General features: G+C 38.7%; 1 protein-coding gene across 2 annotated transcripts in view; it reads left to right on the forward strand.

Moving 5' to 3' along the window:
• SMTNL2 (smoothelin like 2) overlaps positions 1-13,043 on the forward strand; it is a 28,613-nt gene extending 15,570 nt beyond the window's left edge. Inside the window, exons 2-9 of one of the 2 annotated variants that reach the window (XM_062592472.1) lie at positions 1,029-1,116; positions 1,834-2,073; positions 2,815-2,868; positions 4,370-4,445; positions 6,045-6,215; positions 6,773-6,890; positions 8,161-8,312; positions 11,575-13,043. In XM_062592472.1, coding sequence (XP_062448456.1) covers positions 1,029-1,116; positions 1,834-2,073; positions 2,815-2,868; positions 4,370-4,445; positions 6,045-6,215; positions 6,773-6,890; positions 8,161-8,312; positions 11,575-11,701 — 1,026 coding nt within the window. In that variant the 3' untranslated portion in view covers positions 11,702-13,043. The remainder of the gene's footprint in view (positions 1-1,028; positions 1,117-1,833; positions 2,074-2,814; positions 2,869-4,369; positions 4,446-6,044; positions 6,216-6,772; positions 6,891-8,160; positions 8,313-11,574) is intronic. The other variant, XM_062592473.1, reaches the window with a different exon arrangement.
• Positions 13,044-18,654: the final 5,611 nt, after the last annotated feature.

The following is an 18,654-nucleotide window of genomic DNA, read 5'->3' on the forward strand; positions in this document are numbered from 1 at the left end:
AGCCTTTTCTTCTGAGGTCATGGACACCCTCAACTTTTGGTACCTCCAGTATACCCAGGTCCTGCAACGGCTTAAACATATGTATAACTTTGCATGTGTAGGTAGTCTGATTAGCTTGAATTGGCATATGTGTGTGGTAATATGCAACCTGCAGCCTTTGGTAGTTTTGAGGTAATTCTGTGGAAAATGGCCCAGAAACGTCTGAAAACAAACAGCAGTATTGACTAGAAAAAATATTTTAGATATGTGTAGCAAGGGCAGAGGTTTCTGTTAAAATGCCCACAAGCAATTCACTAAAAGATACCCCTTAGGTCTTCTATGCTTCCTCTAGTGCTCCAGCAAAATCTTAGTCCTGCTGAGTCTTTTCTCATTTATTTCATTGAAGCTGAGATTTTTATGCCTATCCTAATGTAACTTGCAATGATTTGGACTTATTCCACCTCCTTGTGAATGTAATGGGATTTTTGCCAAACATAACCAAGGCTTTGTTTCCAAATATATGATTAAATGAATAGCAGCTACCTTCATCTGTTGTTTCCCACATGTAGATGGAAGCTTTTGTCCACTAAAGCATCTTGGATTTCCCTGTATTCTGAATAGGGTGGATGGCCTTATTTTAAGTTACATAACATTAAAAATACAAATATGTCAGACTTTCTGACATAAAGGGAGAGCACAGGATGGTCAGATCTGGAATTACAAAGCTCACTTATTCCCCTGTTTCCACGACTGTGCAAGGTCTTATGTTTATCATCAGTACAGTGGAGGATGATGATAGATCTGTCTACCAAAAGTGCAACAGCTCTTCCAAGTGCCTGGACCCTCTGGGAACATTATATGAGGGTTGACATGAGCATCACCAGTGCTCACTTTACAGGTTTAGCTTTTGGGGTCAGAGGATTGCTCCCATCCTTTATTGTAATCGTTAGCATGAAGAACATCTGTTCTTGACTGGGGTCTCTGAATACTCCCCGAACTCTTGCTGCTGTTTGAAGTTTAGCTGTTGTGTCCATTGTCTGTTCTGACAGAGTGTAGACCTGGATGACCGCCACAAACCTGAGTTTAGAAGAGTTTTTAGTTCTTCCATCATTGAAAATGGGCATCAGTCTTCAGCAGGTAGGAATGGGAAAAGAATGAAGTAGCATTACTTGTAGAATACCAGACCCTGGCAGGTACAGAGCAGCCCTTGGATGTTGCAGGCATTAGAATCTGATATAGTTTTAGCATGAATACTGTAATGTTTAACTTTGTTTCCTAATTAGGAGGTTAATTGGTAAACTTCACTGTTAAGCATGCACTGTAGCATTTGATTAATTAGAGCCTATTATTGTTTCAATATCTCAGGGTATTAGTGATGATAACACCTGCTGTTCTGGCTGCCACTGTAGCCTTACATCTCAAAGCATTTTGCAATTACTAATCTAATTTCATACTTCAGTGGGGAAAGGACTTATCTCTGTTTTTGAGGTATACATCATTTCACAGAACTAAGAAAAGAGCAAGAATGTTGTCTCCTAATCCGTAATAGGAGATTTGGGGAACAGGGGTGGTGGTGGTGGAGTGTAAGCAGATGCAGATGCCAGTGGATTAAATCATCTGAAAAAGATGCACTAGCTGATATTCGTGTAGGACAGGTATATCACTGCAAGGTCTATACAACCAGGGTTGTATTTCAGTTTCTGCAGTATGCTGTAAATGGTATATAATGTCCCAGAGGAGGAATTAGTAGAGTAGTTCCTGTAGCTTGTAAAATAAAGTAGTGCATGAAAATTATTTTCTAACTCTGTGAAAATCTGCAAATAAATTCACCTCCTCTCTCTCTTTATTCACTAGATCAGGCGAAAGTTTCCCACGAACTGACCTCTTTTCACATGTCAGACTCTTCTCCTGAAGTGCATGCCCCTGCAGTTGCTTTACAGATGCCCCACCTTCCTGTTACTGCAGTAACAAGGATATCAGAGAAGCTTTCAGGAGAGACCGTCTCTTCAGCAGCAACAACTAACGTGTCTGCTAGCCTGCCAGCACAGAGCAAGAGCAAAAATGAGACAGTAGTGAAAACTTCCAACCAGTCAGGTAAGAGAGACAAAAATTGTTTGCTCATTGATGCTGTGTCTGGTTTCACATCTTCCAGAAGCTGAGGGCATGGGCTGTCCTTTGACCTCATGAGAACTGTGAGACCTAATTTCTAAGACTACATATCCCATAGTGGGACTCTGTAATTTGGAAAACTGTATGACTAAGTGGAGCTTTAAGCCATAATACCACATACTATAAGAACTTCTTGCTCCCTAATACAGGTGAGTGTACAGTGCAGCCTATTCTGTAGCACAAATACTCAATAAGTATTTATTTTCAACTTGGCCAACTAATTTAATTAAACTTGCAGGAGTTTTTAGTGCTTTGAGATCTCAGGCACCTTGTGAAGTTAGGCTGATGTTGGCCAACAAGTTCAAAAGTCATTTGAAGGGGTAAATGACCAACAGCAGACCAGTACATGTACACAAGAATCGGAGTGATTGCAGAATCTTATTTTCTCTCTAAACTGAGTTTAAAAGAAAGAAACCTCATCTGCTTTGATTCCTTCTCAAGTCATTGAAGTTTTAATTTCTGAACTGTATTTCACGCACACTTACTGATGGTGACATTTATAGCTCGGAGTATGTATATGGGAAATTAGAGAGAGAGGTCAGAGAGAGACTAGATGGATTTGCCAGTAAGAGCGAGGGATTATTTGCAGGTTCTTTTTTCACCTTTTCTTTCATTAAAGGTAAGAAAGTAGCAAAGCCTTCCTTTGTCTTTTTTCTTCCATTTCAGTGAAGGCCTGGAACTCAAGTTCATTGAGAACAATGGGTTCATCTACCGCTGCAGGTGAGTGTTCCTATCAACATTTCCTTATTCAGCACGTGTCAAAAGGGATTCTATGTGCTATCTCTGGGGTTGACCTGAGTGTCTAGTTCCAGTTTCTAAGTCCTTACAGACTACATGCTGATTCAGTTACCAGAATATCATATCATCTCCTTCTGCTATATCAGATTCTCTGGTGGTTCAAAGCAAGGGATGCTTACCCATATTTACACAGTAGTGTATGTGTGTACTGTTAGGCAATCTCTGCTATTGAAATAATAGGTGCCAGAAAAGTGAGGCAGGACAGACAGCTTGAGAGTTGAACATTTCAGCTGACCTAGTGAAACCTATGGCTGAATGTGAGGTAATGTAATTTGGAAAATATTGTGCTCACCCTGTGGGTGTTGAAGCAGCTTCATTTGAGCGGAATAGCAGCAAGTAGTGTCCTTCATATATGTGTCAAAGGATAAAATGCCTTAAGGACTTTTGGTTTCAGTCTAAATAGATGAGTGGAGCTCTGTCCAAAAGTACTTCTAGTAGATGTCACCAGGCTTTTAATTGTCCACACAGTGGACTAGCATTTGACTGTGACCTCAAGTGTCAGTTTAACACAGAGGTAGTTGGTGTTGAACAGTGATCACACTTCTTCATGGAGATTACACCTATATGCAGACATTTACCAGACTGTTTTTAGTTAGAAGTCTAGCTGATCTGGATTCCTTATAAAGGCAATTGGGAGAGATCAGCACTTCCAGAAAGTAATTTGGACAATGATTAGATTGTATTGCTTCTAAGGTACCAGTCTTTCTTCTTTGCCTATAGAAGGAGAAATAAAGAATAAATGAGTGGCTTGTGCAAAGAGCTTTGGATTTAATGTGTTAAAACTGGGCAAGTCACTCCATTATTCCACATTTACTGAGCATAACTGGGGTTCAGTGCTGGCTTGTAATAGACAAAGGACAGATGGTGTAGTCTCTGGGGTGGAGGGAAGAAGATGTAAAGATAGTTTTAAGCCAGCTTTGCAGCCTTCAGACTCCGTTCAACTTCAGAAGCAAAATGGTTTCTGGTGGAAATTAGGTAATTTAAATTATGCTCTCAATCGTGGCAGTTTTCCCAGGACTACTTATGTCTGCCAGAATGACTGTTGAAAGCTGACCTGTGGCACCATTTCTTCCTTTCACTGAAATGTCCATGGCACCAACTCCAGAGTGCCTTCCTCAGAGGTCTGCAGGAGGGCCTGAAATGATCTGACTTTTCCAACACAGTTGTATCAAAGGCATTCTCCCACAGTCTTTTATGGCCTGTTTACACCTTCTTGCAGCAGTGCAACAATTTTGTAGAGAGACTGACCTGGGGAAAATTCCTCTCTAGCTTGTTAGCTTATACTGGAAGTTAGACAGAGGCCTGCAGCTTTTCACTATGATAAGTAAAAATCAGTGTGTGGCTGAAAAGGATTGAAAACATATGAGAAAGAGAGAGAAGTTTCAAACCTGATGTATCTTGTTTCTTCCTGCTTTTTATACAGACAAAACCTCTTCTGTCACTAAATCTGTCTCAGCCACAAGCTATGGGATGAGTAGTGGAACCAAAACTGATGAAAGGTAGGCATTTTTCATGATTTTTTTATTAGACTGCTGTGCTTGTGATCTAAATAGACAGGTGTTCTGCTGGCTTAGAGGAAAGGTGAGTCTCAGCTGCTGTAACTTAAGCTCATTAAAGATAGTGAGCTTTTCTGAGGGGTAAGTGGAGCTGTGATGGGAAGATGTAAAAATCTTTCATAGAACAGTTTAAAGCAGACCTAATCAAATAAAGCAGACCTATGGTGTTAGCCAAGATTATGGTTAAGGGGAGCAAGTTGTGAGCTTTATCTGTTTGCAGAGGAGCCACAACTTGTCTGTTCCTCACAGAAGTTAGGAAAGTTATGATTCAAAAGTGATCAAACAGCATGTTAATAGAAATTGAATAGGTATCTGCAGAGCCTAGACACCCAGCATTTTTATAAACCCCCAAATGCTCCTTTAATGGCCATGCCAGGTCCTTTGAAGACACTTTTAAAAAATAGTCAGCTGTGTCAAAGTTTGTATTTTGAGCTTAGTTTTGGAAACCAATACATGACTACTATTAAACATTCTTAGTTTGACGGCCTAGAGTTTAGCTTGTAGCTAAATGCCTTGCAGGATACTGAATACTTTCAGCCTTATTCCAAAAAGATGAGTACCACACATTTTTGACTGAGAGTCACAGTTGCTCAGTGTAGGATTACACAGTATCACAATTACTACTATAATACTCAGGTGTCCTGAGCATGCAAAATATCTGTCAAGAAAAATGAGGGGACAGGCAGTTTAAATATTCTGAATTAGGCTTGCATCTGACTTGAAAATTATCCCAGATTTGGCATTACATTTCTTCTAAGTTAGTTCCAACATCAGCACTTTGATGTTTGAGTCATGATAAACTGAGCATCCTAGAGAACTTGCCGTCAGGATATCTGTCCTCCAGCTGTAACAGAGACTTCAATTTAATTGTTCTTTGCTTCACTTTCCCCATCTCTGTATTGGGAGCACTTCCAAATGCCTATGTGGGTTACCTCATTAATATTGGTGAAATGCTTTAGGGTTCAAATAAACACAAATTAAATATAAACCCTTGCCTTCTGGATGAAATTATTATCTTGCTTTCAATGACAACTGAAAGTTTCAAACAACACTGACATAAGCTCAGGATTCTGTGTACTGTGAGTAAAAATTTCAAAGTAGTTCCCAAATTACTATTCAAGTTCCATTTTTAAAATATGGTTTAAATCCTCCAGGAATCCATAAGTTACAATTTAAAGGCATTGAGTGCTCCTATGTGGCTGCAAATCTGTCTCTCTCTCTGTCTCTCTCTCTGTCTCTCTCTCTCTCTTTTTTTTAAAGATACCTAATTGTTCTACTGCATGTTATAAGGCCTTTGTGACTTGGGCCACTATGTCTTGTTTGTAAAAGTTCCTTAGACAGTTAAGTACTTAAATGCCGTTTGTAAATAAGACTTTGGGCTTTGCTGAAATTGCTTTTGATTCATTCAGTTCCTCTTGAAACTGTTTTGGGAGGTTTAGAATAACCAACAGTTGGAACTTTATGATGACTTCTGAGTACAGTAGAGTGGGTTTTTTTTCCTTTTTTTCTTAATTGCATACTTTTCATGTTTCTTTTCTGCAGTGCCACTGACAGTTATTATGATGTAATCCCCAAGTCTCACTCACCTCCTCCTACTGTACATCGCCAGGTTGAAAGGAGGCGAGAACTGGTGCGATCTCAGACACTCCCACGGACTTCAGGAACACAGGCCAGGAAAGCGCTTTTTGAGAAATTTGAACAAGACAGTGGAAAGTATGTCACCCCCTTATCTCCAGAATGGGTTTGGTAATGGGAAACTACTTTGTTGACAGCAGAGGATAGTTAGGGTAGAAGTACTCTTTCAAAGTAGGATTTTGAGCTCAGGGGCTATGAGGTCACATTCAGTTCTGCTGATGTCACAGACCAAGCTCCAGAAATTAATAGCTACAAATTGTTCTGGCTTTAGAGTTGTTTAGCTGAAAAAGTAGAGGCCTCTTACCTGAGTGTTGTGAAAGCTGCCTTCTGCATAGTTATAAGAAGAGACTGGAAATACAGTGACTTTCTGCTGTCATTCATTAAGGGCCAAATGCACGGACTGTCCTTCATGCATCATGATCAGGGTATAATGTAAATAGAAAAGGGCTTGGGATCCTGGCTTTAGTGAAATCAAAATGAGTTTTTCTTGCAGGACCAACAAGTTGAAGTTTCAGCCCTGTGTTTCTCAAATATTACCTTGACAAGGATAGGCCCGGGCAAGATTGCATGATGTAGTTCACAAGTACGTTTAATTTTTTCTAAAATTTAATCTGGTCTCTGTGTTAATCTTCCAGAGGAAAAGGAGAATCCAGAGCTAAGCTGAAGAGGTCGCAGAGTTTTGGGGTTGCCAGCGCTAGCAGCATTAAACAAATTCTGTTAGACTGGTGTCGCTCAAAAACCATAGGATACAAGGTGAAGATATGCTAGCACTTTCAGCTGTTTTTCAAAAGAATTTACCCCAAAATTGTACTCAAAAAGTGACTGTAAAACATGCTTGACAGCGAGTTACCTTCCTCACTGCATTCCAAAAGATGAAGTTCTGTATGATGCTATACGAGCAATGCTTTAAGACAGTCAATCACTGCATAAGAGAGATTCTGTATGCCTATCCAAGCAATGTATGAGGCTTGGCTGAAAGCCTACATTTTTGTGCATATAGATACAGACTTCACTCTACACTTTTTTTTTTTGTAGTTGCAGACTGATTTTTGCATTGTCCTCATATATGGAAACATCTTAACAGTATGTAGAGACTATGTTCCTTTTGTTTCACAGTGGATCAAAGTACACTCTACTGGAGTTAAAGAAGTAAATTTGTATTAAATGGTAGAAGTTGAATCACCCAGTTTCAGTGAGCTCATTTCTATGAGGTTGTATCAGTATAGCTAAGAAGAGAACTTGGCTGTTGAGATTTTTATGAATTTTACTTGGTTACTGCAACCCCCCAAGCAGTTTCCAGGAGAAAGGATTCATTTTTCTAGTTTTTCATAATATGTGATCTTGAACATTGTTGTAAAATATGCATTATTATATATGCAGAACTATAAAACAAAATATACTTAAGCAGACCTAATGAAAATGACTTTTTGTAGCTTACCAGAAAGATTAGGGTTTGAATTTTCTTGGGGGTTGGGAAGGTAGCATGAAACAATAGCCCAAATACTTTCCATTTCACTGAGGCAATTGAAATTGACAATAAGCGTTAATGCTAAGAGTCAGGTTTTGTCACAGGCCTATTTTTTCCCATATTTCTACCTATCTGTGTGTAAACAGGCATTCAATTCAGTTGTAGAAGGCCTTACTGATTAGTAAAAATAAGCAATCTTGGTCTTTTTCCAGTGTTATACACTGTCACAAAATAGACCATTCTTCAATTACAAATACTTCATAGGGATAAGCAGTGGCCACAGCTTCCACAGTTACTGCACTGGCACACTGGGCCTGCTCCAGAATTCACTGAAGTTAACAAGCTTCTTCCCAGTATTTTCAATGGGCTGTGGATGCCACTTTTTCTCAGAATATAAATAATGAACATACAGAGAGGAAGAAAAACGTAAAGCCTGTGCTTTGTGTGCTTACTTTGGTTAGTGGGAGAGCAGGCTAGAACACAGCAGTGAGCAAAAGCAGCTTTCTTCTCAGTTCCTTGTGCTGCATTAACATGTGTATCTTTTCGTCATGACAGCACATTGATCTCCAGAACTTCTCCTCAAGCTGGAATGATGGGATGGCATTCTGTGCCCTTGTGCATTCTTTCTTTCCTGAAGCTTTTGATTATAATAAGCTTGACCCAGCTAATCGCAAGCAGAACTTTGAGCTAGCTTTCACCATGGCTGAGTGAGTATCCCATTAGATGTCTTGTGAAGTGCCTCCAGATCAAGTTTCATGAGACTGGGCATCACTGAAGGGTTTTGTCATTCCTCTGGTAGATCCTACATCACAAGCTTACATGTGTCATGCCAAAAAAAAAAAAAAAAAAAAGGTAAAAAAACGGGAACTTCAGTAGTCTAAAATCAGATGTGGTTTTATCAGGCACCTGATAATTCATTAGAATCCAGATATAATCCAGTGTTCAGATCTTTCACAGTCTTCAGGAACTTTCCGAATTCCGCTTTATAACCTCTATGCTCCTAGTAGCCAAATGGTTTCACCTGCTGCATTTTACCCCAGGAACGTGTCTGTATACAGTAGATGATACTGCTAATGGGATGGCAACTCCCGTATTGTATGTTGCCAGTAGATACTCAGCATGACTTCTGTGTTTTTGCATTTCTTAATTGAGCAGTTTCCTTGAACTGAGTTTCTTTTGGCTATTCTACGGCCAAGAAATGCAGAATTAGATGCTAAAGCAGCTGCGTTGGGGGAGGGGGGTTACAGTGATATTTGGTTAGCTCTACGAAGGATTATGAACTGGGAAGAAAGCTGTTAGCTCTACAAGATACTATCATTGCAGACAAAAGCTGTTCAAATGTCAGCCTGTGAATGCATTACCACACAGAACACAAGACTTGTTGTCTTCAGTATCACAAGTTAACCTCATGCATAGGCTGGCATTAAACAAATTCTGATGCAGAATTACAGAGGTTTGAATCTGTAGTAAGTGACACTAGGACAAACTCATTTCAGCTCAGTGAATATATTTGAATGCTTTGTACTTGTACAGACTGATGGAAATGACTCCCCAACTTGCAGCAGAGGTTGCATCCGTATAATACAGCACTTGAAGAATTAATTCTTTTGGCATTACTCTGATAAGAAATCTCAAAATGGCTTGTATTCATTCAATAGCCTATTGATTTAAACCTCTCTGGTCCACAAGACACACAGACTAACTTTCTGTGAAAAAAGGCAGAACTGTGATGACTTCTGTGAAAGGCAAAACTGATTTAACTGTGTTCTTCACTTCAAAGATCAGCAGATAGGTCTCTTGGACTCCTGCAGATGTTTATTCTGTTGCTGGACAATGTGCAGTTCAGATGGTGCTTCTTAAGACTAAGTAAGCATCAGGAACAAAGCTTTGGCCTTTTCAGCACTGTCAAGACCGTGCACAGCCTCATGACAGAGCAGATGTTATAATGCAGAAAAACAGGGTCTGCACTATTCTATTGAAAAATCCTATACTCTGTCTCTTTATTGTTCCATAATGTATTCAGGGTCAAAAGCTCCAGAATGCACTTAAGGTGACTCCTTCACAGAGGTTATGAAAGATTGCTTATAAATATGAGAAGCTAATATTAAGAATAGGACAGAGGCAGTCAAATGCTATACTTCATGGAAAGTCAATCATTCTAACAATGTAAAGCACTTATTTTGCAGTTCTCTATGTAGACAAACATTTGCTGGTGATAAGCTTACTGGTGTAAGTAAGTATATGATTTAATTCTGTAATGGCTGCAGCATAAACATATCATTTAAATTGGATGATTTTTAGTAGCATTTACATTAAACCAGCCTTAGCACTGATGCACAAAATTTGAGAAATCACCATGTGATCTTTGTTTGGACAGAGGAGGAAAAAAAACCTTTTTTTTTGTTCTTTCAATCATTTTGTTCTTCAAATGACGGAAGATTCTTAATGAATTTGCCAATCTCCATCATAAAAAAGCAGTCGGAGTTAACAGAGCACAAAGCTCTGATCAGCAAAAATCAGATGAACTTAAAGCTTCTTTGACAATCCCACCTGCCTGATACCTGATTTGAATTTGATGCATGTAAATAAACCTAGCCTCTCTGGAAAAAATGTATCCAAGTAGTTTAACTTTTGGAAGTGGATTTTGTGGAAGAGTTCACCTCCATTTGTACATTGCTTTGGCTTAGCAAATGTGAAGGTTGAGTTCAGTGTAAGTGGAGTTAAATCAGGGATGAAAGTGTCTCAATATCTTAAACTTATGACGGCATTTTTGTAAAATGGACAGAGCTAATGCTGAGAGTAACATTCTCCTGATTCTTTTTGATGCAGTATTCCAGGGAATTAAATGAAAATGGATTTTTTTTTAAGTCATTAAGTCATAAGTGGGAACTTCTCAACTTGTCAGTCATTTTGTTTAATAGTAGAGAGAAATGTTAACTTTTTGACCCAGTATCAACATGACTCATACTTGCTGTGTAATTGTCGACTTGTGTAACAATAAGAACACCATGTGGTACGCAGCTGGGTTCAGTAGACTCTTTTCAATTAATTACAGGTTGCAGGGATACATGACTACAGCTTCCTAAAGCTTCTGAAACAGCTTCAAACACTGGTACCAACACACTGAAGCTGTAGGATTCTTTTTCTTTCTTTCTTTTTGGAAATAAAAACTTATAGAACTGGATTTGTCATTTGCCATTATAGAAGAAAACTTTTTGAAATTTTTAGTTGGCTTTCCTTATGCAAACCTATGTCAAAGGAATTAGTTTGGGAAGCAGACTTTTATGTATAATTATTTGTACTCCACTTGTCTGTGAGTTGAAAGAGAGATATTTTTAGTTAGCTTATCTCTAAAGACATCTTAAAAAGTTCCAGTGTTTTCCTATCCCACTTTATGCATAAAAATAAATACAGGGGACAACAGAAGGCCTAGGCCTCAGCAGATCCTCTCTTTTCTGCTGGTCCAGATCTCAGTCTGGCTTCTGCTCTCCAACATGATGAACATCTGAGATTGTTGTCCAAGTCACTCAAACCGTGGGAAAGGGAATATTAAAAAAAAGGGGGGGGGGAAGAGGGGAACAAAAAGACTCCACTCTTTTTGACCTTCTTATATAGTAATGAGAAAAACTCATGATGTACTTTGTTATGGGAAACAATTCACAAACTCAGATGGCATTGTTTGCTGAATCTTGGGCAGAGGTGTGAGATACTGGGCTACATGCTACAGACACCAGTGGAAAAAAAAATCTGCTAGGCCTTGGTTAAGATCCCAGTTTTCCATTGTCACAAAAATTAAAATCTGCAACATTATCTAAGCTTGACCTTTTTCATTGTTAAATTGAATGATGGGATAACCCCCAGGATATTCTTAGATACCTCAGTGATGCCTGTATCAGAGCAGCAAAGAAATCTTAGGAGTAGTTACATGCCTTAGCTTGAACTCTGATGGATGTTTTACTATTACTACAGGAAAATGGCTCACTGTGATCGTCTTATAGAAGTGGATGACATGATGGTGATGGGCCACAAGCCAGATCCCATGTGTATCTTCACGTACGTACAGTCTCTATATAATCATCTACGTCGCTTTGAATGAAACCAAGGTCGCCTCTCCAGCCAGAAGGGTCAAGTTCATTATACTAATGGGAAGACTGATGTGTTACAAATAGAATGCAGTGTTATTTTTTGTTCTAAAGCTTTTTACTATCCTGCTTACATTCAGCTGTGTTGACTACAGTGTTACTAAGCAGTCTCTCAAAGTGTTGATGACAACAATATGTCAGTAATAAAGGGGCATGTTTTAAAAAGACAAAAAGCATAGGGAAAGGTAAATGCTGTCATTTTGGTGCTTAGTAGAAGGCTGGGTGTTTTTAATATTCTTGTGTTGTTAGATCTCTGGAAGCTAAATTCCATTTCATGTCTCCACTAGATTGGGGGGACATGGTTTTATGCAGTGACAGGTAACTGCTGTGAAGCTGTTCTCTCCTAAAATGAAGCTTCAGCTCTAGAAGACGGCATCTTTCCTTCACTTTTCTGTCCACCATAACATAAAAGAAAACACAAACAAGGAAAACTCCATTTAGCAGATGTAAGCTTGGCTATGATTAGGGCAGCAAGCTCAACAAATCTGAGTGCCCCAACAAACAGGACTTAAACTGTTCTCTTCAAGCAGAACAAGAATGCCAGCTTTTACCTACTGAGAGGGCCACAGACACTACAGTGTTGCACAGCAGTGTTTGTAGTGGTTGACTCTAGTGATTTTTGCTCAGGAAAGTGGTTGATGCCTCTATTGGAGTCCTGGATTCATTTCTTGCTTATGAAGAATAGCAACAGTTGGGGCTGTTCTGTGTGAGGCTGTGTGCATGAATTAGGATTACAGGAAATGAGGGCAGTTAACAAGATACAAAATCCTCAACACTTGTAAGAGAAGCAGGACTGCAGCATGCTTTGGCCTAGTTGCTGGAGGAGAGCAACTCTCTAATGGGGACAAGGAATGTCATTTTAATGATTAAATGGCCAAGCAAAGTGCAGAGAAGTGTTAATAAAGTGGGAATTCTGAAATGCCTTAGGCTAGTTTCTGATTTCAGTTAAATTAGTGCTAAATTCAATATATTTCTATTAACTACAGTAAGATTGTTCCAGATCTACAGTAGGCAGAAAGGTTATGTTTTATCCTTTCTGGCTTTCTGTTTGCTAGATGAACAAAGCTTTATTTTCACAGTGAATGTTGAAATCAATAAGAATAGCATACTAAAAAAAAAAACAAAAAAAAACAAAAAAAACCCCTTAATTTCGTCCCTAAAAACAAGCTCATAGAAAATAGAACTCTGCTCATGCAAAAGAATGGTTTTTAACCTGCATTTGTTTGTGCTCTTGGTAGGTATTTATAAAGATGACTTTGGTTCTGTATTGATGACCATTTATAATAAAATATATGTCAAACACTTTTCCTGAAGTACAGCTTCTGTTTAGAATGAAGTTACAGATGACAAAATGTTATGATACTGTGTGCTCTGAATTTTGTTTTCAAACAGTACAGAAGTTCAGTTGCATTTGGAATGGGAACTTGGTTCAACGACCCTTTCTAGTCGTTTACTTAAGAAATCATAAATTCATCGGTTACTTCGCTAGCAGTCTCAAAAAGTACAAAAGTGTACAGAGATAAAGTGCTGAAGGGCTAAATCATCATGCTTTTAGCTAGCCTACTGCTATGACACAATAGAAACAGTTTGAAACTACAATTTAAATATATATCTTAATACATATCTGAAAGACATTTGTTCAAACTAGCAGGATTTTAGCTAGTATTCATTTCATAGCTTTACTGCAACTGGGCAGAATTTGGGAAGGCTGTTGACATATTTGTCATTTGGCTGCATCGTCTTCAGTTTTTAACTTCAGTGACTATCATTCTGAAGAGTAGGTATGCACTTGTTGCTCCACTACCTGCACTGAAAGGATTAACATTCAGTATTTCTGTTTTGGAAAAGTAATCAAAGTCAGCATAATAGGAAATCTGTATGCAACTGGCACATGCAATGCTTATAGTTACATTCTTAAAGCAAAACACTTCTTGTTAACTAGCAGAACCAGGCTCCATTTCAACTACTACAGGGGCAATACTGGCTTTAAACATCTCGCTCATTCACAGTCCCTGATCAAGGATGACTCCATGTGACCTGAGTGCTAGATATACAGGTAAGTGTCCTGCTAATTTAGTCCTTGTAGCAAAAATCTCTTAAAAGAGGTTTTAGACAGCAATGTTATTGCCAATTTACTAGGAGGAGTTTACATCCTTCCTGCAGTTTTATTTGTTTTCACAGTTACCTAAAAGCTATTGTGCATGTTTTCAAAAACTGCTCCCAGCTTTTTACCTGGTACTTGACTGGAAATACAGAGGAAACTGCAAAATGATTACTGGGGGACAGAGGGTTTGTAAGCTAGTTTTAACTGCTAGCAGTTCACATGTAAAGGGATGAAGAAGACAGTACTATCACATAGCTTTATAAAAATCAACAGCTTTAAGCATTAAGAGAATGAGTGGGATCTAAATGAAAAAAATCCCAACTACTCAGCTGTGTATTTTAATTGAAATTAAAGCATGTTATGTATGTATACTCTTGGCTAGATTTTTTTTTAGTTTTTTTAGTTCAAAAAATGCAGAATGTGTGCGTATATATACAAAACAGTAAATATGTTTAGCATGAGTGATTAAATATAACTATATATAAAGTCAACATAGTATATGTTTACAGCTGGGGTATACTCAAACTTTTCTGCTGTTGCACAATATTTAAAAAATAGTATAATATTATATATATATAGTATATATAAATTATATATATACTATTAAATAAGTGGCTTATTGGCAACTTAGATCAATTCATTCTGTGTAGGAGTTCCAAAACAGTCTCAGCAATGCCATCACCTACTTTAATTTATTGCTTCTCTGTACAGCTGATACAACCTTCAAATCCCAAACATTTTCAGTCTTTAGACACCCTTTGTCTTTGAAAGCCTCATTCTGTGAGTCCTTCTGGGAACTTCCCTTCCAATTGGTGCTTTAGTTACAAGGTATTTTTGTGCAGTTTTGCTTCAGAACACAGTCACGCAACTGATTCTCCGCCTTATAGCAGTAGTCATATAGGGGGGTGGGGTGAGGATAACAGCTAATAAAGAAAAAAAATGGAATCTAAACAATTAATGTGTGTCCATAACCTATAGGTCACTGTAATTGTCCACCCCTCTGGAACAGGGCCCTGGAGTCCATCGTTACGTATCATGGGGTCTTGTCCATTTTCAGCCACTGGTAAGCCCCTTCCATGTGCTAACAGGTACCTATGAAACAGGAACCCAGATAAAGATGGGCTGTGGAGAGGTGCATTCTTCAAGTTGTGCTCACCTGTGCTTGCAGTAACCACAAACAGGTGTAGACACTTGATACTTTTAAATGAAAAATCTCATTGATCAACAAATACACAGCCTAGAGCCTACCCCTCTATTACTGTAACAACAAGATTCTTTTATTGGGCAAAATAGAGGAACAGGAGCTCTTCTAGGGAGTTCCTCCTACTTGAAAGCACAATAGTTGCATGGATGCCTTTCATCACTCCTCCCTTTGCTTGGTATTTCCAAGAAGTAGTCTACCACAGCATATTGACTACAGCTGTTCTCTTTTTGATTCTCCCAAATGGACACAGTGAGACTCCATTCCCTTTGTACCACAGCACAGAGAAGAAAATGGAACTAGGCAGAGAATCAGCCATGCCGGAAGGTCTTTTGCAGCAAGCATTCAGCAGTGGATATATGTGTGTGTGTGTGTGTGTGTGTATGTGTGTATGTATATCTTCTGTTATTTTATTGCATCTGGGAGAAACTAAGCCATATGTCACTCACTTCCTAGGCATAGAGGACTGCAGAAATGCACAGCAATAGTAAAGCTCAATCTACTCTCTCCTGATGAAGCCTACCAGCTGCATTCAATTCACACAAAATTATAAACATCTCCAGTTTAGTCTTTGAGAGACAAAATATTTTAACTTGTTAATGGTCATTTAACATTTAAAATAAAAAAAAATCTGGCAGGTAAATTTGAAGTATTAAATACAGTAAAAAGATGCTATACCCTTTAAAATACAAGTCCAGTACAGAAGCAGTAATATGGCCTTCCCTGTAACACTGTCCCTTAATAATGATCAGTAATCATGGATATGATGAAAGACTGGCTATTAAATCAATGCATAACTGACCAAATGCTGGCTTTTTATTCTTAAGTGGTAAACACATCTATTGTATCTACCTCCCAATTTGATTGATTTGTAAGGATGGCCAGGTAGACACAATTCTTTTTTTCCTAATTTTGCCATGAAGGCAGGCTAGATGGTTTACCTCTAGTCCAGGACAGCTTTACATTTCCACAAATAAATAAAAGTGAAATGGATGAAGTCATCAGGCATCAGGACTAACGAAAAAAAAAAAAACATAGGGCTGAAATGACATTCCCCTCAGCCTCTGATCAGCTAAGCTCAGTTGGTATTCCTCAAAGCTCCTTTCTTGCATGCTCAGGTTTTAGCAGGCAAATGCTGTCACCTCCCTGGACTGCACATGCTTATGGAAGTTTAAGGTCCTAATAACAGAAGTCTTGTGCGGAGGGTATCTCTGCATGTCTCACTGACCAGGGCCTGTTATTTTGTTGTTCATCACTAGGTTGCCACGCTAGGCAGCTACTGCTGCCACAGTTCTCTTCCTCCAGTTCTCACACTAAAGGCCTTTAAAGTCCTTTTTAAAATCAAAGAATTGTACTTGGCCTGGCTGAAAAGAAAGCTGTAATGGTCTTTACAAAACCTCAGCAGCAATTACTTGCAATGGAGAGGCTAACGCATGGTAGACTGCAGAACTGAAGGAAAAGCTGTCGATCTGAGGAAGTCCTGTTACTGAACAGCAGCAGACATTGGTATGGCAGCAGCAGCTGCTAAAGACAGAGTGCTGCAGCTTTAGAAAGTGGTTTGTAAAGTCTAGACAAGGAGTTTTGCTGAAAAAAATCGTGCTCATTCCCAGGCTACATCTCATGGTGGCAGCTTCATTTAGCAAGGTAGCAAATTATAGGTATAATGAATTAGATAGCTGTTTGTTCCAACTTGTTATGCATATGGCAGCCCTAACAGTTATGGAGGTAAACATCATACCTGTAGAAGGGAGCCAGGTTACAGCAGCTATGAACAAATCCATATGGCATTAGCATTTACAGCTTTAAATTTCCAGTCATGCTGAGGAGAGCTGATATATACCACATTCATCACTGGCCAGACAAAAGCGAAAGTTATCAGTGTCAGTTTAACTTCCAGTTCTTCTACATTTCTTAATGAATGCCTTATGTTCACCACCCAGCACTTGGTCCACAGCAAAGCATATCTGAACAAGCAGAAAAGCAATGTTAAAAAATATAAAACATAAAGTCCATAGCAACATCCTTTACTGTGTTTGGTGCATACACTGGCTAACAGAAAGCATGCCTCCAGTATTAGCTTAGGAATTTTATGCAATTAAGCTTCCAGTTATATTCTACTCTAATGGTCCTCTTGGACTCTGCATACCTTGTTCCCAAACAATCAGTACTACGGAAAAACCCTTGGCACTTTAGATTTAAAGAGGACAGATCATGAATGAATTTCATCTGTAAAAATTTTAAAACAAAGTATTAAGTATAAAACTGTGTTTCCAACTGAGTTTCTACATCAGATCATGTAGTAAAAAAATCACTGAAATGTGATGACTCACAACAATAATGCCAGCTGCACTTAATATGGAAAATGCTCCAAACACTCAACAGTGGTTCATGGCTATGTAAATTTCACACAAAAGTAGAACCATTTTCCTGCTTAGTTTCTATAGGTCAAATTAAAAAAAAAGTCAATATAGATATACTTCAAAACCCAATAAAGCCAGGCAGACTTGCTCAGCTAAAAGGTAGTCGTTTCCAAAGCATCTGTACATAAACTATACTGTTAAAACATGTCAAGTATCCATTCTGCTTACCTTTATAGTTTGCGTTGGACAGACAGTAACAATAGTTTCTGGAACTTCAGACCCAAGACCACAAATTAAACTTTCCAGGTGAATCTTTTGCATAATTACTAAGGAAGGAACATTTCAAATCTGCAGAGAAGGAAGCAATTCCATTCCTTAAGGGCATAACAGACATACAGAATTACAGTATTATATGCATGCACCCCATTCTTCCATACTCTTTTGCACTATTAGCAATTTCATTCTAATGAACCATGATATTCAGTAGCTAATTATTTGCCTTAGGTTTGGAAAAGAATCCTGAAGCAAAGATTTGATCATGCAAAGTAAACATAAAACTGCTTAAGAAAAAGAGTTTGATTACATCTGGTCTTGAACCTGGAGTATAGGAATAAGACAATTATTTAATCTCATCCAAGGCAAAGACTAACCACAATAACTCTTAGAACAACTTTTTTTTGGTTTCCTTCTTTGCTGTGACAAGAAATAGCAGAGATGCATGCATGCAAAAAAGGGCAGGAATCTCCTGCTTGAACCAATGACCTTTTTGCACAGTTCTGTAACTACAGAAAGAGGCCAAGGCTGTGCCCAGCCCTACTCTTCCACTCTATGATGAGAAGGAAGAGACCTGTGTTACTATCAATAATTAAGATATCTCTGAATCCCCTTTACTGACACACAGGCAGTGAATTTATTCTATATGGAATCTTCCTATGGTATTACTAAAAATCACTAAGAAAACCAAGAAAAAGAACTGTCTGTTGTCATCATAGCATTATGCCCATTCCAACAAAGCATATTCTGTGCTGCATTATTTAGTGGAAGTTGAAAAAATATTAAAATCTTGTTACAGGAATGTAGGACTGGATGCTGCACGGTGATGAGGGAAGCCTGTCTGTTCTTACACCCGTAATATCCGTGTAGGGATGATTACCACTCTACGTGAGTAGAGGAAGTGAGCCCGGACAAAACGCGCCTGCACAACCGCTCCGGCGCCTTACGGCGCCTCTGGGCCGAGCCTGA

Source organism: Rhea pennata, chromosome 20 (genome assembly GCF_028389875.1).
Source record: "Rhea pennata isolate bPtePen1 chromosome 20, bPtePen1.pri, whole genome shotgun sequence".
Lineage (NCBI taxonomy): Eukaryota > Metazoa > Chordata > Aves > Rheiformes > Rheidae > Rhea > Rhea pennata.